The sequence below is a fragment of the Anser cygnoides genome, chromosome Z (assembly GCF_040182565.1).
Source record: "Anser cygnoides isolate HZ-2024a breed goose chromosome Z, Taihu_goose_T2T_genome, whole genome shotgun sequence".
NCBI classification, from domain to species: domain Eukaryota; kingdom Metazoa; phylum Chordata; class Aves; order Anseriformes; family Anatidae; genus Anser; species Anser cygnoides.
In genome coordinates this window covers 76,202,702-76,226,943 of record NC_089912.1, presented here as the reverse complement: position 1 = coordinate 76,226,943, position 24,242 = coordinate 76,202,702, and the positions used below count along the sequence as shown (strand labels likewise).

The 24,242-nt window shown below is 37.3% G+C and overlaps 1 protein-coding gene across 9 annotated transcripts in view; it reads left to right on the top strand.

Moving 5' to 3' along the window:
* The window catches only part of ADAMTS6 (ADAM metallopeptidase with thrombospondin type 1 motif 6), a 160,378-nt gene that overhangs the window by 37,346 nt on the left and 98,790 nt on the right, over positions 1 to 24,242 (top strand). For 8 of the 9 annotated variants that reach the window (XM_013180568.3, XM_048079500.2, XM_013180567.3 and 5 more), the window contains one exon: positions 22,659 to 22,702. The exons of the other annotated variant lie outside the window; for it this stretch is intronic. In XM_013180568.3, coding sequence (XP_013036022.1) covers positions 22,659 to 22,702 — 44 coding nt within the window. The remainder of the gene's footprint in view (positions 1 to 22,658; positions 22,703 to 24,242) is intronic. 9 annotated transcript variants of the gene reach the window in all.

The window sequence follows — 24,242 nt, the reverse complement described above, 5'->3', positions numbered from 1 at the left end:
CTAACAGCCAAGAAATAAACACCCACAAATGAAGTATCTGATCCTGTAAATCATAAATTATGTAAGTATTTCTGCTAAAGTCAAGTTTTCAGTCCCATTTTCCTCTTGATTTAGTGGAGCTGCACCAGCCTCCAATGCATGATAGTCTCTAGCTAACATTTAGAGAGATGTTGTTAATTATTTTTTCCTGTGCATGTTTACATAGTGTATAGGTACCTTAAGCACTGCAGTTCTAGACTTTTTGCCTTGGGTCATCTGTACTGTATGTATATCCCTGACCTCTCCATTCATAAATCATAGAACCATAGAATCATTAAGATTGGAAAAGCCCTCCAAGATCATCTGGTCCAACCATCCCCCTACTACCAATGTCACCCACTAAACCATGTCCCTAAGCACCACGTCCAACCTTTCCTTAAACACTCCCAGGGACGGTGACTCCACCACCTCCCTGGGCAACCCGTTAATAGAATGCTACGTGTTTCCTCAATTTCCCTGGGTTGAGATAGAACCATTTTCTTATTGCACTAGGCCAAACCTCCCATTTCCTAGCCTGTTAGCTGTTTTGCTATAACCTCTTTCACTTAAACAGTATAAAGAGATTCCCTTACATATTTGCATATTCTCATTGGAGAAAAATTCTCCACTGCTACTTGTCTCTGTAGCTGAAATATCTGAAGTAGGAGTGGTTTAGCAATAACTACAAAATAGATAATTGCCTGCTAGGAGAGGATTTTCCTTAATCTTAAGATGATTCTGTTATTCTTGCTGTGGTAGCTTTGTTGAAAATACATTTCCATCCGTGACATCTTTAAGACAGGCATCCAAGCTTTTTGCAGGGCCTGAATGATTGCTCGGGATGGATGCTGCATTGCAGTAGAGGTATGCAGTCATTGTTGCCCTGGATCCCTAGAACCATCTCCAGCAATTTAACGTTATACTGAGATCCTCTATCTGCTGTATAAATGGTACTAAAAGAAAGAAGTAAAATTACTGCTAGTACCTAGTGTGTATCAAAATTTATTATATTGATACACTATGCTTTCCCATTTTTCTTTCTGCTTCCTCAGAATCTCTAGATTCAAAATTCTAGATCTAAATTCTAAATCCCTAGACTCTAGATTCTCTTCAAAACCTGGGTTTTGAAGAAGAGAGAGAATTATGTGGGTGGGTGAGAGCGTGAGTATCTGCGTGTAGAAGATTGAAGTCATACCATGGTCAGTGCAGAACAGGAAGAGTCAATGTTTGTCAGTACTGTGGCAGAAAGTCCACAACACCTGTTGGTTGTATGATTTTTATGTAAAAGTGCCTTTGGACAATGTATCTTGAACGCAGTATGGTGTTGGTAAGTATTTATGCAATCTAACAAAATATTTTTTTTTAAGACTGTTATTTGGTCCTTAAGGCTGTCACAGCACAATGTTCTCTGGAATTATTTCAGTTTTATATGCTGAAACCAAGCTTGAAAAAACTTTTTTTTTTTTCAGTTGTATAGACTCCCTGAGTTCTCCATGAGACATAATTTTATAGTTGCTCTCAAAACAAAATCATGATAGTCTCCTACTCCAAGTCTCTATCTATTTTTCCCAAATAGTTACCAAGTAATTTCCTGTTACATATGGTGAGGTCAAATCCAAGACTGCCAGCTCAAGATTGCTTCATATTTTCAAATACAGCTTTTTAGAGGAGAATTTAGAAGTCAGACGAGATATTTCTGAAGTTTTGCTTTCCACAAATAAAATCTTTGCAAACAAAGCTGACTTTTTTTTTTTAATGGCCATCATAAAACTGCAGTTTATTCTAGAGTTTTCTCGAATAAACTCATCTGTATGCACTGAATGTGTTTTCCTACCAAAATAAAGAAACACAAGTGAGGCTGAACTATTTGAGTGAAAAATCTTATGAGAGCTGAAGGACTAAAAAAGAATGCTATACAAGTATTGTAACAGTCTTTACACAGCTTTTAAGTTCAGCAGGGGTTCCAGTAAGGCAGTTCCCTATTGTTTTTACTATATTATCTTTGTAGTAAATATGTGAAAGTTTCCTACCAAGCTTTTGAGAATAAAGGATGTCCATACCATACTGTTTTGTTTTTTAAAAATTTTTCGGTGTTTCCACCTCCATTGAACTCAATGAAAGCCGACTGGGGCTAAGCACTCTCAAAGCATATTTCTGCTTTTTAAAATGCTAATAGGGAAGGTGTTTTATTTTATGAGTTCCTTATCCTCATAAGCACTGTTGGCAAGTAGGAAAGTAAGACAATGATTCTGTCAAAGACAGTAGTTGTAATTGTCAAGTCTGAAAGGTGATTTTGGTAAGCAATTGAGATGTCAGAGTTACTAGTATGAGATTACATCTAAGCTTCATATCCAACTGATTGCTTAAATGCTCCAAGTACTATGGAAGGCAGACTGCCTTCAAGGAAGGATGGTCCAACTGAAATAACAGTTTTTTAATATCAGGAAGCATGTAAAACCTAAATAATGACCAAATTTCTGCCCTTCCTTCTCCTCCTCTTTTTTTTTTTTTTTTTTGTTCTACTGTATTTCTTGTTCCCTTCTAAGTATTTCATGGAAATACTTGGATTTGATTTTGTGTTCTATAAGGGTTTGGGGCATTTAGTGACAAAATCATATTTTCAGTATATCCTCTTAAGTCTTTCAGAACAGCAACTGTTATATCAATTAATCCCTTGTAAATATGATTAATCCCTTGTAAATTATGAGCATCAGAGGAAAAGATGTTCTTTTTAGAACTTGTATGATAGGATAATTATCTGTTTAGACTAATCTCATATAATATCTTTTGTTTATTGCTGAGTGTAATTTTAGAAGAGGAGAATAAATTTCAAATAAAACTGAAGATACACCTATGCCTTTCAAAGAGAGATTGGAAATGTAGGTTAAGTTAAATTTCTAGCAGCTTTCATTGGCTGCATTTAAGGTGTATATTGCACACTATGCAAATGTATAAAGCACACAGCAGGAATTTGTTCACAAACATCCAGAACTGATCACTCGATTTCTACAATTTAAGTTAAAATTTTGGAATCTCTGGATAGATAGTTATGAATTTCTGAGTGAGACACAAAACACACTTATGGGTACACATTATGTACGTGTGCTTTTCTTACTACTTACTACTATACACTATACTTTTCTTACTTTTCTTACTACTACTGTATGTGTTTTTAGAAGTATTTTTTTTTTTCCAGAGGTGTTCCTTCTTGTTGCAGGGTTAATTATCTATGAGTTTAACTCAAAGGTCAAGTAAACTGATAATCTTCAGCAACAGATCCTTCATGGTTTTCTTTATTTTAATAGTGTCCTCTAACATATTTAAACTTGAATTCCAGAATTTGTTGTTGTTGTTTTTGTGTGTGTGTTTTTTTTTTTTTAAGGGGGGAGGGTGAGAATAAATGCCCAGTTTTCCACATGTAATTTGGTGCATAATCATAACATATTCATGTTTTGATGCCTGTGAAGGATTTTAAAGAGGCAGAAAATTCAGCAAATGACATCTTCCCATTTTCTAGAAACCAAAGGTCTTAAAGTTCCTGGAAATAGAAGTATCAGGAGCCTTTCAGAAATATTTTCAGTGTAAGTGTTATTTGGCTAGAACACTAGCTCTCTTGTTTAGGAGCATAGATTCATTATCATCTTAGATAAACCATAGCAACATTTTTAAATAAAAAATTTTTGGATTTGCTAGGGGTAGAAAATTCTTTAAATATCATTTAAAACTTGCTTTTTCTGTTTCGTGGCAAATAAGTGATTTGTTAGTTTTATTATAATTAAGTTGTTGTCTCAGTAGGTGGCACTCTTCCCTCTGAGTCACCAAGGTGCCTAGGTCATCTGTATTTGAGATTCCCTTTTTTAAATATAGAATAGATCCTGACTGCTTCTGCTCATTAGAACATCGATATTCTGAAAAAAAATCTGTTTAAGCATGACATTTTTGCTTGTCTCAGTCTTGTTTATTACTGGTCCTGGATAATAATAAATTTTTTCCAAACTGTTTTGTGTGTTGGTGTTAGCATACGTAGTCTCAGAGGTGGTAGCATTTAAATGGGTCTTCTATTTTATGTTTCTTGTCCTTAATTATTAACACAGATAATTCTGCAACAAGTCTTATCTGAATGATTGTGCCCTAGTAACAATTTTTAGTTTCACTGCATTGGAATTGGCCTCTAAACCAAGTCCCCCTCCCCACTCCTGCACCAATATTTGACAGTTGCAAACTATACCAGAAGCTACAAATGATTAAAGGTTCTGATTATCAAATAATCACATGATTAAGTCTTAAGGCTTCACTAGAGTTATTTTTGTATTAACTGTAAATTCCTTGTATAAAACTTAAGCATCAGTTAACTTGCAGTTAATTTTATGTGAGACTGAGGTCTGATAGTCTGTGCTGCTAATACCAAAGCATGGTGTCTTGCCATGGCTTCCTGCCTGCTTAAAGGTCTGATTATACCACTACAGGCAAATGCAACTCATCAGTAGACTACCTTAATTATAAACATATACTCAGTCTTTAAATAGATGTGCTTCAAGTGTGTGTTATTGAAATGCATTTGAAAGTTAAATTTTACTGCCAACATGGTTTGATCTTAAAGTTACTATCTTAATTTCTGAGCATCTGTACCTTGGGCTGTGCCATGTCTATGTCCTCTGAACCTGCAACAATAAGGGAAATTGGGGTGTACTATGACTTCAATTATTCATACTACTTATGCCAGAGACACAGAACTTCTGTGATCCACTTGTTTGTACACCATGTCATTTTTGTTTGTAGCCGTTTATACAGCAGATTAGGGTAATCTAGTTTTTCCTGCTTTTTTTTTTTTTCAGTTTGTGACTGAAACAAAATCATGCCATCTTCACATGTTTTCTGTAGTTGACATAGTAAAAGCATTCAGCTGGCTATGGGTGGAAATATGTACCAGTGTTTGAAATTCGCCCTTCATGTAATGCAGCTCATTGTTTCATATTTGTGTGATTTGAAAGTATTGGGCACATACAAAGTATAATTTTCTTTGTTTCAGAAGACAGGAGGAAAAACAACAACAACAAAACACAAAAAAAAACCACCAAGAAAGTCTGTCTTAAGCTTTCTGTTGTATTTAGAGTTTACATAAATCAGAAAACAAAGCTGAAATGCTGTACAGGCATCTTCTGCTATTCCTCCCTACAAGTGTTCTACTTTTTAAGAAAGGAACTTTATTCATAGGATGTGCAGGTTTTTCATCTAATCAGATAAAACAAAAAGATGAATACTCTTTAGCTTCCCAAACCAAATACAATTTACAGCTCAATTTGTGGCCCTTTGGTTAAGTGATACATTCTTAACCAGCAACCTGTAGCTGGTTCAGTAAAAGCATCAGTTTTCAGTGCCCTCAGTGATCCCTCATCTGAGATATACTGGTAATCACTAAGGAGTAAATCTTTTTTTTCTGTGGTGACTTTGAAAGTAGAATTGTTATTTTGTGTCCTTTGCTGTTGTGCCCTTTTGGTGCAGGGTCTTTGCTACAGTTTGCTGACATTATACGATGTGTTTGATCCAGCAGGAAAAGGATGCTTCTACACATGTGCACTTACCAGTATATGTTTCAGTTAACAAGCATTGCTACTTCTTTTTTTTTTTTTTTTTTTTTAATTTGAAACTGAAATCTTTCAGAACATAGGTACTGTTCAGGACAATATTAACTTTAGCATTAGTATTTACCGAGGTAGAGGAAGTTTTGTAACATGCTTGTCCATGTTACAAAAGTTGTTGGAGCAACTGGCATTGTTTTTGTCAATCAGCACAAATATATTAATGATCTTTGATACTGGAGTCTTTTATCAATTTTGAGAAGTGTTATGAAAATATTGCACTGCTATTTCAAATACTTTTTGGAGATTATAGGGATTCCAAGTGCGTAACAACGCAAATAAATTTAGGACAGGTTGGACAGAAGTTTTATTACCTATGTTTTATTAACTATGATCACAATGAGAGAACACAACATACCTCCCTCCCTCCAAGACCTAACCTATACACTGTTCCAGGAGGAAAAAAAAAAAAAAAAAGAGGAAAACAATCATTCAAATATTTAAATGTTAAGAAAGCCAGAAATCCTGTTTGTGATCCTCAAATAATTGCTTCCCAGCCACAAGAAGTGGCAGTATTTGTTATAGGAAGACTTACGGAGCATCTCATTTTAAAGACATGTCACTGTTCTGCAGTCCATTTTCTTTCTCAGCTAGTAGTGAGTCTTTTGGGGCTCTTTATTGGCAAAAGTACTGAAAAAAAGTTATATCTGCTGCACTCTTAAATTCTTAAGGTATGGGGAACTCTGCAGACCGTCTCAATAGACACTGCTGACTAATCCCAATTTGTATACATATGAATAATGTGCTTTGTGAAGGGTCACTGTTGTCGTAAAGTTGGTTACTATTTTCATGGTATTCAGGCATTCTTTCATAACAGTTGCAATTGCTATGAGAAATATTTTTTTAAATTAAGTTATAAAATAATTATGTATTCCCCACAGACATTTTCTTGTCTTGAACAGGGTAAATGTTACTGCTTGTAGTGTACTGGTTATTGAGAAAAAGACGAAGTATTTGCATGCACATTTTGTGTTGGAAGCATGGATTTCACATTTTAGTGTAGACAGACCTCAGACATACCTTAGAGGTCAGTCTGCTCTGCAAATATTCTATCAGCACATAGAAAAATAACTTCCTGTTGCTCTTAACAAAGTTGAGCAAGACCTCAGTTTTATTATTCTTGTAGGCTTATTCCCTGTTTATTTCTTTTAAACTTATCTTTGTTACAAAAGTTATTGCTTCTACAATACTTAAATTTGCTCAAAGCACACTTAAAACAATATTTTTTCCTACTGAACAGGGTTAAAATCATTTGAATTGAGTGGTTCTTTTTGACTTCAAAAAAAAAAAGTCTGGAGATATATTTTATTCCATTGGCTGAAGAAGTTTATATTTACTGTGTTCATGCTGCTCAGTTTTTGAAGTGCATCTATAAGAACATAGGAGCAGGGAATTCAAGTCAAGCAAGTGGAGCAGGAAGAAGGCTTGGCTAAGCAGGGATCTTCTTTTGGAGTTTAGGCAGAAAAGTTTTATGGATACTGGAAGCAAGGTCAGGTGACACAGAAGGGCTACAGAGATGTTTGCCACTCTAGAGAGAAAGTTCTTGTGTCCCAAGATCAATTGTTGAAGAGTTGAAGCTGGCCAGTTTGGTGGGGAACAATAAGAAGGGCTTTTTAGTATGTTACTATTGGTTCTCCTTTTGCTGTTAACACTCGTCTATTATTTGATGAGGCTGGTCATGTTGCAAATATGGATGTATATAAAGCAGAGAATTTTAATGCATTCTTCAGCCATGTGTATAACACTAGTGATGGGCTCTGAGACCGCCAGAATTGGAGGTCTGTGATTGTAGGAACATTAAACAGCCAACTTGGAATTTTCTTGGGATTTGCTGCTCCAGCTGGATGCACATAATTTTATGGGGCCTGGTGGGATCCCAGGATACTCAATATGCTGGCTGATGTTATTGAGAGGCCTCTCTCAATTGTTTTTCAATGGTCCTGGTAGTCTGGAGAAGTCTCAGTCAACTGGAAGCTGGCAAATACTGTCCCAGTTTTCAAGAACACTGAGAAAGAAGACCCTGGTAACTACAAGCCTGTAAGTCTCACTGCAGTGTCTGGTGAAATTAAGGAGAAGATTATTCTGGGAGTTATTGAAAAACACCTGAAGAACAACACAGTCAGTGGTCATAGTTAACACAAATTCACAAGGGAAAAATCCTATTTAACTTAATTTCCTTTTATAACAAGGTTGACTAAGGGAAGCCACTTGATGTAATCTTTAAGGATTTCAGAAAAGCTTTCGATACTCTCTCTCCCAGCATCCTTCTGGAGAAAATGTCCAGCATACAGCTAGACAAATATATGGAATATGAGGAGTGAACAATTGGCTGAAGGTCATAGTAAATGGGGTACATTAGACTGGTGGCCAGTCACTAGTGGGGTTCCACAGGGCTCCATTTTAGGGCCAGTTTGCTTTAATGTTCTCAGAAATAATTTGGATGCAGGACTTGAAGGTATACTAAGTGAGTTTGTGGATGGCACTAAATTGAGAGGAGCTGTTGACTCTGCTGAGGGTAGAAAGGTCTTGCAGAGAGAGCTTGACAAATTAGGTGGGCTGGGCAATCCCCAACCATAAGAAGTTTAACAAGAGCAAGTTCCAGATTCTGCACCTGGGATGGCGCTACCCTGTATATATGTACAGGCTGTGGGACTTGAGGCTGGAGAGCAGCCCTGCAGAAAGGGGTGTTGCTCAATGGCAAGTTGAACCATGAGCCAGCAGTGTGCCCTGGCAGTCAAAAGGGCCAGCTGTACCCTAGGGTGCATTAGGCATGGCATTGCTACCCGTTCGAGGGAAATGACTGTTATAGAATCATAGAATCATTCAGGTTGGAAAAGACCGCTAAGATCATCACTAAAATGTTGGGAATGAAGAAAATCACAGATCATTTCTGATTTGCTGTGAGCTCTCAGCTGTGTCTAAAGAGGGATACAGGCCCTGCAGTATGGATACTCCCAAATCCAACTTCTACCAAAGCAGTCCAGATCCAAATGAGATGCCCAAGGCTTTGGAGAAGAGGAGGGTAAAGAAAAGAAGTTCACATCAGGATCCAGAACAACCAGCCTGTGGATGACCCAGAGACTGGTGGGCATCAAAGCTCTTCCCTTGCAATGGCTTATACTGTACTGCAGAAAGATGCGTTTCCTGATGCTATGCCCACAAATTCTGCTACGGAAATAAAGGTGGAGTCACTTGTCTTTCCCAGCTCTGCCTTGGCAGGAGGGAGAAGAGGGGTCCCATTTACTAGAGTAAGTACTGATGCTGCTTGTTGTCAGAGATATACTGCTGCCTATAGAGATGTGAACACACTGTCCTGCTCTGCTCCGCATTGGTGCGGCCTCTCCTTGAGTACTGTGTGCAGTTTTGGGCACCACAGTATAAGAAGCCCATAAAACTGTCTGAGAGTGTCTAAAGGAGGGCTCCGAGGATGGTGAAGGCTCTAGAGGGCAAGATGTCTGAGGAGCAGCTGAGGTCCCTTGGTTTGTTTGGCACAGAGCAGGCTTGAGGGGCTGAGGGGAGGCCTCATGGCGGCCTGCAGCTCCCTCACGAGGGGAGCAGAGGGGTAGGTGCTGAGCTCTGCTCTCTGGGGACAGCGACAGGACCCGAGGGAACGGCATGGAGCTGGGACAGGGGAGGGTCAGGATGGGAGTTAGGAAAAGGTTCTTCGCTGATAGGGTGGTTGGGCACTGGGACAGGCTCCCCAGGGCAGCGGGCACAGCACCGAGCCTGACAGAGTTCCAGAAGCGTTTGGACAATGCTCTCAGACATCTGGTTTGATTTTTGGGTGGTCTTGTGTGGAGCCAGGAGTTGGACTCGATGATCCTTGTGGGTCCCTTCCAGCTTGGGATATTCTTTGATTCTATCCTATTCTATGATTTTAAGCTACTGAAATATAGAGCTCTGTGTAAATATAACACTATGTATACCCAAGTACTTTTTTTGTCCTCTGCCCCTGTCACAAAAATGTGTTAATGCTATGAAATTGAGACTAGAAATATAGTTTCAATGAGAAATATGGTAAGTTCAAGTGTTGAGGATGTTCATATGGTACAGATGAAAGAAAAATTGAAAATTGTGTAATAGTTCTAAATCATAAAGTTTAGGTGCTTACAATTCCTGAAGTAAGGGAGACTTACAGCAGCAAATGATTTAAGATCTTTTGAAGACTTTTTGTTGCTTTATGCTAGTTTTTTATCTGAGTTTCATGTCTAAAAGTGCTACACTTTGTGTGTGTATATACATTATAAAGTTTGGAAAAAAAAACCATCTATGCATAATTGCTTCCATGTCAATGTCAAGACAAAAAATAAAAAATAGGAATGCATTTTTTGTAGAAACAAAAAACAATCTAAGACAACAACAACAACAAAGGTAAAATAGCTAAAAATATGAAAAAGTACATGATAAATGTATGTTCACAATTCTCAATCTAATTCTACACGGTACTTCAGTAATGTGGTTTTGGAGTGAGGAAACTTTTTCTACGTAAGTATTGTACAATAAATATTGTAAAATAAGGCACTTAAATGGACCTTTAAGAGCAAGTACTTCCAAGGTAAAGTACAGTAAGGGCAGATAAAATGGGCATTTTGGGGAAAAAGATGTATGTGATATTCTCAGAGGCTTGTAATCATTCACAGTATTTGGAAAGTTGGAAGAGGAAGAAAGGCCATATCCACAACAAAACTTGTAAATATACTCATAGTCTGTTACTGGTATAATTTATCTCATTTATTTCTGTACAACAGAACTAAAGCTCGGTTAGTAATTGTAGCTGCTAACTGTGTTTCCCTCCTGCCAGAGGTCTAGACTAGTGGCTTCCTATAAATGGTTTGGCATAATATTTTCTGCTGTGTGGCAGGATGCCCCCAACCACGCCTATGTAATTAGTTTTGCTAGTCTTCCTTTTTCCCAGACTTTTTTGCATTAGAACACTCCAGAAAGCATTACCTTACAAGCTGCTTGTGCTGCTGTGAGTGAATGTCCTTTGAACAAAGGCTTTGTGCGTTAGTTGCCAGACTTTTCCTGAATTCACAGATAAAAAAAAATTATTAGCAGTGTACTTGGAGTAGATATGCAGAAATTTCTGTTCTGCTCTCTAAGCCAACTTCAGCTAATCATATCCATGCAACTCCATCTACGTTTTGGCTAGGTGCTGGGAATGCAATGAAACTGTGGAATTCAGTTTTGAGGAACAGAGTGCAGCTGGCTAAATGTTATCTAGTATGGTGGTAGGACAAATCCTGAGTTTCTCTATAGTCTTTGAGCAGTTACAAAGTCATGATTGTCACTTGTGGATGATTGTCACTCGTAGATCACTCTAAATTTCTGATGTACTAGCATAAACAGTTTTACTATGGACCAGGAGCTATCACATGGAAAAAAATAAGTTATGTCATAGAAAGGATTTGAAGCACTGTTCTTAATTTTGCTGTCCTCTCTGATTATTTTCATGGCTTCACAGTCTCCAGCTTGCAAGCCTTGCACCTTAGTATCATAATTATTTTTCAAAACTCTACAGATTTGGTTTCCACATGGGATTTATTCACAGATAAGGTTGAGGAGCCTCAATGTTAAAGTGGACCAAAGCTCTAGCTTGAAATAGAGTTAACATACTCTGAAGAAGATGGTTGAATTTACCAAAGAGTGGGCCAAGCCTACTAGAAGGCCCAGAACTCTTTCTATTTGATGGCTTATTGTATCTGAACTGCTTTCAGAAAGGTGATTTCAATATACTGAAGCCATGCTCAAACCTCTTTAGCTTGTGTGCTGACACTCTAAATGCGGAAGCACAGAACTTGGTGCAAAGTACAGAGATGGAAAGAAGTGGATCTTTGGGGAGTCTGAGCCTGGGTTGAGCCTTTTGATCACAGAATCACAGAATCACCTAGGTTGGAAGAGACCTCCAAGATCACCCAGTCCAACCTCTGTCCTAACACTAACAAGTCCTCCACTAAACCATATCACTAAGCTCTACCTCTAAACGTCTCTTAAAGAGCTCTGGGGATGGTGACTCAACCACTTCCCTGGGCAGCCTATTCCAATGCCTAACAACCCTTTCAGTAAAGAAGTTCTTCCTAATATCCAACCTAAACCTCCCCTGGCACAACTTTAGCCCATTCCCCCTCATCCTGTCACCAGGCACGTGGGAGAATAGACCAACCCGTACCTCGCTACAGCCTCCTTTAAGGTATCTGTAGAGTGCGATAAGGTGGCCACGGAGCCTCCTCTTCTCCAGACTGAACAACCCCAGCTCCCTCAGCCGCTCCTCGTAAGACTTGTTCTCCAGACCCCTCACCAGCTTCATTGCCCTTCTCTGGACTCACTCGAGCACCTCGACGTCCTTCTTGTAGCAAGGGGCCCAAAACTGAACACAGTACTCGAGGTGCGGCCTCACCAGAGCAGAGTTCAAGGGGACAATCACCTCCCTAGACCTGCTGGCCACACTGTTTCTTATACAAGCCAGGATGCTGTTGGCCTTCTTGGCCACCTGAGCACACTGCTGCCTCATATTCAAGCCAACTATCAACCAGTACTCCCAGGTCCTTCTCTGCCAGGCAGCTTTCTAAGCACTCGTCTCCCAGCCTGTAACGCTGCTTGGGGTTGTTGCGCCCCAGGTGCAGGACCCGGCACTTGGCATTGTTGTACTTCATACAGCTGGCCTCAGCCCATCGGTCCAGCCTATCCAGGTCATCCTGCAGAGCCTTCCTACCCTCGAGCAGATCGACACATGCACCTAACTTGGTGTTGTGTGCAAACTTACTGAGGGTGCACTCAATCCTTCCCAATCCAGATCATCAATAAAGATATTAAAGAGAACTGACCCTAGTACTGAGCCCTGGGGGACTCTGCTAGTAACTGGCCTCCGACTCGATTTGACTTCATTCACCATGACTCTTTGAGCCCAGCTACCCAGCCAGTTTCTAACCCAACAAAGCGTATGCCAGTCCAAGCCACGAGCAGCCAGTTTCTCAAGGAGAATGTTGTGGGAAACAGTGTCAAAAGCCTTGCTGGTATTGTTCAAAATGATTTTTGTAGTAGGGTAGACCTATTTGTAGAAACTAGATGACAGTTGTTCAAGCCATCAGTAAGTCAGTCTGATAGCCAAGCCAATCAGTCTGATTAATTCTAAAGCTGTGGAGAGAGAAATCTGGTGGAACTTACGTTCACAGAGGAGCACAGAAGAAAATACATGGAGAAGGGAGGAATGAGTTACAGCAGCAAGCCTATACCTATTGGATACAAAATAGAAAGATGGAAGAAGTAGCTTCTAATGATAGACAAATTAAGGCAGAGCAGAGTGTGAAGTGACACTACACTGGAACTACAAGTGCCTGGATGTTTCTTCAGTGCTAGAATTTGCCTATAAAGCTGTCTCTAGAATAATTCTAGAGTTAATATTGTCAACTCAGATAGTTTAATGAGTTTGTAGAATGTTCATTTGCCTTTGTGATTGTGTTTGTATAGTCTACAGAAGGGTTATGACTAGAAGAAGAGCACAGAGAATGGAAGTATAGTTTTCAAAGTTTCAAATGATATTAACAGTATGTCAGTGAACAGCAAGGAATTGTATGTATAGTTTAACTCTACCTAATTTTACTCCATGAAATAGAACTTTTGTAGAAAAAAGGACAGCTCAGTGACTAAATATCATATCTGAACCAGTAAGTGGTATTGGTGCTATTCCCCAGCCGCCCCCCAACAGAATACTAACATTGGCCTATTAAGATACTGTAGGTGTCTGGCTTGGATACCTAACCAGATCACAATCTAGCTGTTCACAGCACTTACTATTCTCTACTTTCCATCTTATTGTAGTTGCTATAGCTGGTAAGAACATGTTGCTGTATGAGAATCATAGCTTACGTTGGAAAGGAAGTTTTTAGTTTGGATGACTATAGAGTAAAACCTGAAAAGTGCTGAAAATGTACATAAAAATGGATAGTCTCAGAAAGCAGATGATGGTTAAAAGGTCTAAATGTATTATTTCTTTAAATTCATAAGATTTTAAAGCTTGTCCTCACATTTTTGCAATGATGACTTTTTATCAAGGAAATGTTTTTTTTGAAATGGTATATCATGGTATGTCTTCAGCTGAGAACTGTCTCAGTTTCTTCATCTCATCTTTAGAACTATTTTTGTTTACAAACTCATGTATGAAATTCTATTTTTATTTAACTACTGTATTTTTCAATAACTCTACGCTCATGACACAACAAGATAGCATTGAAGATTATTCTGTATTCTGTATAAAAAAACTCTTAGTTGATGTATTTTTTGTGAACTTGGTTAAAAAGTGTATTTTAAACACTATAGATTAGGAATAGAATTATGTTAAGAGAATCTCTTAATAAATCATAATTTTGAAATTAGCTATGCATATCCGTCCTGAATACAGTGATTACAGTATTAGCTGTCCTAAATACACCAATAATACTAATGATTGTGGTAAATTTGCAAATGCTATCCTAATGTTACATTGCCAAAACTGATCAAGAAGAATGACAGTGTTAAAAAAAATGTTTCAGAGCAGAACTTATTTTTACTATTCTGGGTGCGTTTGCAGTTCAGAAAAAGTTATATGTAAATATAACTGTTTCATCTACAGTTCAATTGTTTTATGTATTTCTCTTCCTATAGTCAGAGAATTAGAAAGTGTTAATAGTTCTTCTAGCTCAGATATTCTGTAACTCAGAATTCTATTATCCACCCAAGTTAAGTATCAGTAGAAAGTCCAAGACAGACAGACTTTGGTTGTCTGTGGCAGTTTTCAACACATGGAAAACTAATAATAGAAAAAAGCTATTTCTGTTGAGTGATGTGTAACATGTATATTATGCTTTCCTTCGTTGGTTTAAATAGCTCTTTTTGATTTGAGGTTTTTGAGGAAGAAACCAAATAAGACGTGTATTTTATTTTAAGGCAGAATTCTGTTGTGGTGTACCACTTTCTGTAAGGCTAAGCATATGCTGTAGTAAAAGTTTTAGAAAGCAATCAGCAAATACTGTGTTATAAAGAATACTGCTGTTTGTAACCTGTGCAAACCTAGTGAATGACCAAATTATCTTAAAAGTGGTGAGCTGCTGAAGAATTATGATAAAAAAAAAATTATTATAAAAACTGACCAAATGACGGTAGTTGTTTTTCCACAGAATTCGCTAGCATTAGTGACATTGTTTACACTTGCAAAATAACCACTTTTTATCATAGCTGTGTATACAAAAGAATATGGTAAAACTCCAAGCTATTCACTTCTTTTTTGTCATGTTTATTTTCTATAATTTAAAAATAGAAGGTGGAATTGTCAGACAGTTTGAGGCTTTTGATCCTTTTTATGGAAATCTGATGTTCCAGTTTGATCAGCAGCAGTTCAGTTTTAGCAGATGTAGGTATTGGAACTAGCTTGACTAACTTACTTAAAAGACTATTTTTTGGAATAGCTTTTTGATGGTTATGCACCCAATCATACATGTCTTCAATTTGAGTAAGTTGCATCATATGAAGAGTAAAAAGTAAAGAAGATCAAATTCTCATAAACCTATTAGGTTTTTATCATTTGAGCAAGGGTATGTGCAAGGGAGAGTCCTTACTTGAATAGCTTATTGTCATGTAATCATAGAATGGGTTGGGTTGGAAGGGACCTTAAGGACTGTTTAATTCCAACCCTGCTGCCATGGACTTTGATGGTTGCCCAAAGCCCCATCCAGCCTGGCCATGAACACTTCCAGGGATGGAGCATCCACAGCTTCTCTGGGCAACCTGTTCCAGTGCCTCACCACCCTCAAGGTGAAGAATTTATTCCTAATATCCAATCTAAATCTACCCTCTTTAGTTTAAAGCCATTCCCTCTTGCCTTACCAGTCCACTCCCTGACAAGGAGTCCCTCCCCAGCTTTCCTGCAGGCCTCCTTTAGGTACTGGAAGGCTGCCGTAAAGTCTCCGTGAAGCCTTCTCTTCTCCAGGCTAAACAACCCCAACTCCCTCAGCCTGTTTTCACAGGAGAGGTGCTCCAACCTCTTTATCTTCTTTGTGGCCATGCTCTGGGCTTGTTCTAATAACTCTATGTCTTTCTTGTGCTGGGGGCCTCAGAGCCAAATAAAAATAAAATAAAAAGCATATGTCAAAAAGTATGATTTGGTTTAAAACAGATGAAAAATAAAACCTTCTTTTCTGTGATAATGTATTTGGAAGTGTTCCTTTAAAATGAACTAATAATTTGTAGTTGTTGGCTGTGTTTCCTCTTAGAACCATTTCTTAGTCTTTATTTTGTTTTCTGATAATCTTTTTTTTTTTTTTAAACAAGCAGGTTAATTGGCAAATCTTGTAGTATTTTGTATGTAAAGCATATGTCCAGCTGTATGGAAATTGAGCTTTATGTTCAGTCATCCCCATTTGTCCATTTTATCTAACCTGAATTTTCTTGTATTTGTATATTTTTATGTTTATATTCCAGTCATCTTGGTAGTTTTTTCCTCAACAATTTCCCACAATTCTATTCTTTGTCCCCTAAACTCATTAAGAAATATTCCTTTAAAAGCCTCAGTTATTTCTCTTTCTCTTTCTGTCACAAGTATTTCTCAGGCATGTTGGGTAGGTAGCTTTCAGGTTATTTTATAGTAGGCTTATGTGTTTATAAGTGGTTTGTATGTATTCAATGATTTTTTGGACAGTATATATTTCTAATAAGAGTTTCCATGCTTCATTCATCATACTTAAAGAAAATACATTCTGTGAGTTTCTGTTGATTAGTTAAATTCTTGAAAGTATGTCCATCACATCCTAGTTCACAAGGCTAGTATATGCTTCCAATCCTATATAGATATATGTATCTCAGTGCTAATTTGATTTAGGTAGTTCTAGTAGTTTAGGTAATTCTGGACATTTCTAGTAAGATATGTCTAATAATAACAGACTTTTCCTTTAGTAGGCAATTTCATACGATCAGATTGGTGAAAAGGGTAATATTGTCCTTGAATATGTAAATACAGATTATCAAGTAAGAATTTTCAGTTTATCTTTGTATCTACTACTGTTAATACAATTATTAGAAGAACTTTTTGAACTGTAATTCACATGCATCAAAAGGTTTAAAAAGTCCTCAATCTCAAATGAAGGTGGCAGAAAGGCTACATTTTAGTGGCTGTTGTGTCACTGACGAAAGGTGGATTTATTAATCTGTTTGAAGAAAAAAATAAATAATAATAAAAAGATGTCAGCATGTAACAAATGCCTACTGGGACAAAGGAACTCAACCCTGCTGATAAGATCCCCTAGATGGTTACAGTAAGATCCTGTAAATGGACAATGAAATTAACTTGTTAGATTGAAGAGGAATTAATTACTAAAAACATTGAAAAAATGTTTTTAGTAATGTTTTTAGCACACTAATTTTAGCACACTAACACTACCTATCCTTATGTTTGATTGATGTCATGGCAGGAGGTTATTACCCCTCCAAATCTTAACCATCCTGTTGAGCTGCTACACATTCCTTCTCGTTGATTTTTCAGTCAGTCATCAGTGACAGCTATACATCTACCGTTTCTTTCCCATCTGTCAGATGTGGCTCTTCACTAGCCCTGCAAGTATGCCCAAAAGTCCCAATCCTCTTCCACATCAGCCTCATGAAATGACTTCTGATCCACTCAGGGTATTAATGGACATGTAGTCAACAATCTCACTTCTTAACGGCGTTCTATGTTTCACTTGCCCAGCTTGGTCACAGTTCAGGGATGTTATGTACCCCCTTTATCAGGACGCATATGATTTTCTTTTTTAGCTTTGGCGAAGGATTTAGTTTTTAGTCTCAAAATGAACAGGCTGTAACTGCATGCTGGTTTTGTGTGTGTGTGTATGTATACCTTGTTTTTGTTTTAATTTTTTTCCTCTACAACTTACACATCTGTATTCTTAAACTCAGATTTATTTTTTTTGTGGCCCTCTTACATGTTCTGTCAGTGAATCAAAAATATAATAAAATATATTCACATCCTGTAAACTGCATAACTGCATAACTGTATAACTTTGTATAACTGTGTTTTTTTTTGTTTGTTTGTTTGTTTTGTGTGTGTGTGTTTTTTAATGGTTGGTTGAGGTCATTGTTGGCCTGAGAGTTTGCTGTTTGGTTGTCTGTGGTTCCCTAAATACTTACTGAGGTCCTGGTGACAGCCATGACCCATCTTCACCTTTGTATTTTGTATGAAATAGCACCTAGGCCTCTCTAATCTCCTCAACAGGTTTGTGAGTATGGATCAAGCTGTGTCAGACCTTTCACTCAAGAGGTGCAGCTCAATACATATTTCTTTACCATCAGCGTCAACAGGAATTGTGACAGGTCTGTCTGAGACTGGACTGAGATTAGTACATCCTAGATGCACTTATCTTCCCATTGAGGCTTGTGTTCTCTACGCCATTTCTCCAGTTCTTTTCTTTGGTATCTTTTTTAAGTGCAGTGGGACAGAATATGATGCTTCTTGTTTAGCCTTGGAAGTATTTTTTCCTGCACTTAATTTGACTGTTAAACTTGCTACTTATACTCTCTATATCTGTTGTCAGAAATCATGTGGCAAGCTTCATCTGTTCTTGGTACTCTCCCTTTATCAGAAAGATTGTGTGATAGTTCTCTGCATTCATTCTCTTCTGTAATTCAGGTGGTTCCTGACAGCAGCAGGCAAGTATTGATTAAATGAAAGCTCTTTTGCTGCTTCACCTGATGTTGTGACTGTCCTGAAACATGCAGCTCTTCTGTAGTTTAAACATACATTTATAATCATTTCAGTAAAGTAATACTCAGATACTTTATAAACTATTTTTGATAATTAATATAAGTCATCCCTCTTAAAATGTGTATGTGGGATCTTTATTGGGGTCCATATTAGGGCTCATGCTGTTTACTATGTATTAATGACATAGATAGTGGGATTGAGTGCACCCTCAGCAAGTTAGTGGATGACACCGAACTGAGTGGTGCAGTTGATGCGGCAGAGGGAAGGTGTGCCTTCCAGAGGAAACTGGACAGGCTTGTGAAGTGTGCGCACATAAAGCATGTGAAATTCAATGGAGCTAAGTGCATGGTACTGCACTTGGGTTGGTGCAATCCTAAACATCAGCACAGACTGGGGAATAAATGGATTGAGAGTAGCCCTGAGGAGAAGGACTTGGGGTTGTTGGTTGATGAAAAATTGAACATAAACCAGCAGTGCACACTTGCAGTCTGGAAAGCTAACTGTATCCTGGGCTGCATCAAAAGAAACATGGCCAGCAGGTGGATAGAGGTGATTCTCCCTCTGTACTCTGCTCTCCTGAGACCCTACCTGCACTACAGCCTTCAGCTCTGGGACCCCAGGATAAGAAGGACATGGAGCTGTTCGAGCAAGCCCAGAAGAGGGTCACAAAAACGAGCAGACGGCTGAAGCACCTCTCCTTTGAAGAAAGGCTAAGAGAGTTGGGTTGTTTAGCTAGGAGAAGGCTCTTGGGACACCTTCTTGCAACCTTACAGTACTTACAGGGAACTTAAAGATTGAGACTTTTTACGAGAGCATGTAATCACAGGACAAGGGATAATGGTTTTAAACTGAAATAAGGTAGATTTAGATTAGATATGGGGAAGAAATTCTTTACTATGAGAGCAGTGAGACACTAAAATAGATTGGCAAAAGAAGTAGATGCTTCTTCCCTGTAGCATTTGAGGTCAGGTTGGATGGGGCTTTGGGGAACCTAATCTAAGTGAGAAATATTCCTGCCTATCTTTCTTCAAAAAAGAAAGCTTAGCATAATACTTCCTGAGTTTTGATATTCATGAGTCTTGTCCCCACCTATATTAGTATTTTACCCCCAGTCTCTTTCAGATACTATCCTCCAGTGAGAGGAATTGGTTTAAGTAGTTGTGGACATGCTCGCCTTTCCATATCTTGCATGGAACAGGACGAAAGAAGGAGCAAGGGTTTTCTTTCCGTAGATAGTAAAATGGAAAGCTTCCTAGTGTCACATGGCAAGTGTGAGAACTCCCACAGTGTAAATGTACAGAAGGACTACATGTTTCACAGGTTATGAGTTGCTAGTGGAAAAAAAACTCTCTACATAATATTTCCTTTTGCTGAGATTTGAAAGCTAGCAGTGTGAATAAGAGTCAGCTAGGTTGATGGTTCTTTTGCCTTTAAATTCTGTGAAAACAGAAAAAATTCTGAGAAATTTGTGTGAAACAAAAAAATCTTTTGGGTCTTCATGATTAATCAGGTTCCTTGAAAAATCAAAATAAAGTTATAAGAAGTGGTGTCAAAACAAAAAAAGACAAATTAGGCTGATTTGGTTAAATCATAGAGAAGCAGATGATGGAATTGAGCAGTTCAGTACATAAAAATAATACAAGTTTAGAAAAGTGAGCAGAAACCATATGAAAGGGAAAAAAGGAAAAAAATGGAGATTGAAGACAATGCTGTAGGTAGAGCAAGTCATTAGATGTTTTTCCTGTTAAACTGATTTCCTTTTAAACCAAAGAAGAAGAGAGTGTATGAACAGTGCTTACAGGAATTTGTGTATGAAATTTGAATATTTGAATAAATACTCAAATATGTAACGAAACCATAATTAGAATACTATTATTATATGGGATTGATCTTGCAAAAACAGTTTATTGGAAAATAAACTATCTTCCTTAATTTTATTTAATTATCTAATTTTAGGACTTAAGGGAATGGCTTCAAGTTGTGCCAGGGGAGGTTTAGGTTGAAAGTTAGAACATTAAAAGTTAGACATTTCTTCTCAGAAAGAGCAGTCAGGCATTGGAACGGATTGCCCAGGCAAGTGGTGGAGTGACCGTCCCTGGGGGTGTTTAAGGAGAAGTTGGACCTGGTGCGTAGGGACAGGGTTTAGTGGGGTGACATTGGTGGTAGGGGGATGGTTGGACCAGGTGATGTTGAAGGTCTTTTCCAACCTTAATGATTCTGTGATATTATGATTCCTATGAATGCTAGCCTGTGCATAATGAAGAATACTCCCTGTGCAGCAAAACAAGGGTACTATGGTAATTGTTTTTCAAAAGTGTAAGAGAAACAAGGGATTTAATTCATATCATTTTCTCAAATCACAGTTCCTTTTGAAACTAGCTGAATGAATGCCTTCAGATTCATAGCTATATGGGAGTAAGCAGATGGAGGCAGTAAGACTAAATTTTCAGCTCTACTGAAATCAGTGACCGTTTTATTTGAGTTTAGTGGAACTGGCCTGCTTCTTAAATATCCATTTTATCTAAGGATGTATGACATTAATTTTTTTTATGATTATCATTCAGTATTAAAAAAAATCAGAAGAACAATATTTCATATGTATTCTTATGTATTTTTTGTGTTGATTTCTAAATTAAGAATTCAGCATTAAAAGAATTTAGGCAAGTTTGGGTTTTCTTGTTAAATAAGTCTGATCCCTGTCTGCTTTGAGGAACCATTCTGCATGAACTTCAGCAGTGGGATTAGGTTCAGGCTCTGTCCTAAATCAGTGTGTAATAAATTTGTTTCTTTAAAGATGGCAAAGGCAGAACATATTCAGTAAAAATCTTTTGTTCTTCAACTGCGTCGTCATTCTGTTTTGTGACACATAAAACCTAATTAATTACTGACACATGTTATACAAGAAGGCTGATTTGATTACAGCCCTCTGCAAACAGCAAATGGGAAATCAGTGAGAGCTTTAAGTACATATAGGATGACATAGTCTGAGACTCTTTGGTGAGATCAATGCATATGGAAATTTGAGTTCAAAACTAAAGCTTAATCCGGCGAACTGCTCCATGTTTAGTACCTTTAAAAAATACCAGGGATTCCATTTGGTCACAGCAGTCTGCATGCACAGAGAATTCACTGGATTTGTTCCAAATTTTAAGCTGTGTTATTTTGTTCATGGATTTGGCTTACAGACAAACCTTAACTTTATTAACTCTGAAAGGTGTATATCTCATGATCTGGCTCCTATGTGATAACCTTTTTGAAAAAAGTCCTTATATGTTACTTTTAACAGAAATGTCTGGTGGTCTGGAAGTAGTAAATATTTGGATTAAAAATTAAAGCATAAAGATTGTATCTTTTATTTTTGTTTTTGCTGACTATCCAAAATAATGGTATTATTCAGAAACACATTGCAAGGAAATCAGTATGAATCCTTGAACATTAAAGACATAATGAGAGTATTCTCATATCACTAGCCATATCATAGGATTACATATTCAAAATATGGAGTTGTCATTAATGAATTATGACTGCCACGTGACCACTGCAGTTATGAATAGCTGTTATACCACAGAAAACATTTTAATTCAATTTTCAGCTTCAGATACTTGCATGTCAACTGCACAAAAAGTTGAGATCCCGTATTTGAAGCATTATACCTAAATTATGAAAATTCTTCTTTAAATGCATTGTTTAGCTTTTGATAAAAATCTGTTTTTTATTTTAGTTCATTGTAGTGTACTCTTAGGACACGTATAATCATTGGAAGATAAAGAGATGGGAATTATAATGCAAGTTCATAAGGTTTTTGATAATTTTTGTTGTAATACTCCAAAATTAAGGGTTTTAATTAGAATCAGTATTTAAATATTAGGAGTTACAATAAATATTGTTTAGTTTTTAAGTGTGAGGCTGAGAATTCCAGTGTCGTCAAAAAGTAAAAGTTAAGTGTTTTGAAGCAGTAGTAGTCTACAGACATGCTGCTGTAACTTCTTAACAGCACGGTAGACTGCTTTATGGAGCCGGTGATTACAAAGATCCACTTTAACCATTTTTTTCTTACTGGCAGGTGTCCCACTGGCCTGAGGCCAGCGGCTGTGAGTGTACTGCAGCTTGTGGTTTACACCAGAGTGTAGAAAATGCCGACACCAGCTGGCTGCACATAATTAAGCTGATTGCCATCTGACAACTTGCACTATGATACAGATATGTGATAAATATGCAGAATACTTTACAAATTTGATCCTCTGATATATTTTATGTACTTTTCTTCTCCTTAACAGATATGATATCTGCACTTATAAAAACAAGCCTTGTGGAACACTGGGTAAGATTATAAAGAGAAATTTCAGCTTCTATTTGCTGTTTGTTTCCTTGCTTTATACTCGGCTATTGATTTATCAGCTCATTAGATCTTTTTAAGTATATGCTTTCAAAATTTTGCAGCTTTATAAACATGAACAGTAAAAGGTAACCTACATGGATTTATGCTTTGATAGATTACTGGAATTTTAGATTAAGCGAGCTACTACTGGAGATTTCATCTCTGGCAGCTGTAATGCTGATAAATCCTAGCAGATTACTCAGATTTACCAAGTAACAATTACTGGAGAGGACTACTTTTGTTTAACCTGTCTCCATGAGCTATTATAAAATACAAATAGAAGACTTCAGGAAGGTTTTTAAAAAACAAAGAAACCAGAAAAGAAACAGGCTTTGAGGTTTTACACTGGTGCTGTGTTTTATGCAGAGAGTACAGCTTCAGACTTTTCCTTCCACAGACTTGGAAAAAAATAACACAGTAATATAAATTATAGTGATATCGAAACTCCTTAAAACAGTGCTTTGACAATGGAGAAAAATACAAAGCAATCCTAGATGCAGGATTGTTCTCTTTAAACTTAAATTTGTCAGCAGAAGTTATTTACTGTAAAGTAGTTGTTACCTGTAGTAGTACTTTAGTATATGAAAGAAACATTACTGAAAGACTAATACGGTATTTTTATATTTTTTCAAATGTACTCAGAAGTAATTAAATATATAATTCTAATTCAGCTAGTTAATATTTTTGAGGTTGTTAATATTTTTCTCATAATGAGAGCTCATAAATGTATTTTCTTTGTCTTTCCCTGTACTACTGTATGCTTTGATAGCCTTAACTCATGTTGATTTTTTTACAAGTACCACTCAAGTCAGCACGACACTTTTGGCAAAGGGAAGTAGTTTACATGAGGAGAAAGGTATCAGAATTTTTTTGCCTGTTCTAAATATAAACAATATTCACAGCATGTTTTAGTAAAAGGCAAAATGTAATGATAAATTTCTAAATGTAATTGGTTTACTTTGACATCTGTGTGGAGGAGACAAAACTGAAGAGACTGTTTATATTGATGTCAGAGTTGTCATTACAAGTGTTAAGAGAGTTTGAAAGGGAGTAAATTCACCCACAAGATATCTGATATTTATATGTGATATTTTTAACACACATAATTCGTGTACTAGTCCTCACTGTATCAGACTTTGGGGTAAAGGCAAATTCTGCTTCACTTGAATCCAGTGTAACAGATGGGAAAGACTTTGGCAATTTTTTTAATTTTTTTTTTTAAACCAGAAGGCTAGAGTAAATAAAAATAAAAATCACATATAATATCAGAGTATCGTTATCAGACCCTTGGCAGTAAAACCACAACAATGTACTTGCATTATTGGCATTGAATTCAAAAAGAGGCAAGGCCCCGTGGTCCTCTTCTGCAAGGCATTTAGTATGCTTAAGTCCCACTGACCTCCGGTAGCTGAAGTTAAGCATATATTTAAGGGGTCTGTGAACAACAGTCTCAGATCTCAAAAGATCAGAAGAAATCTGAATC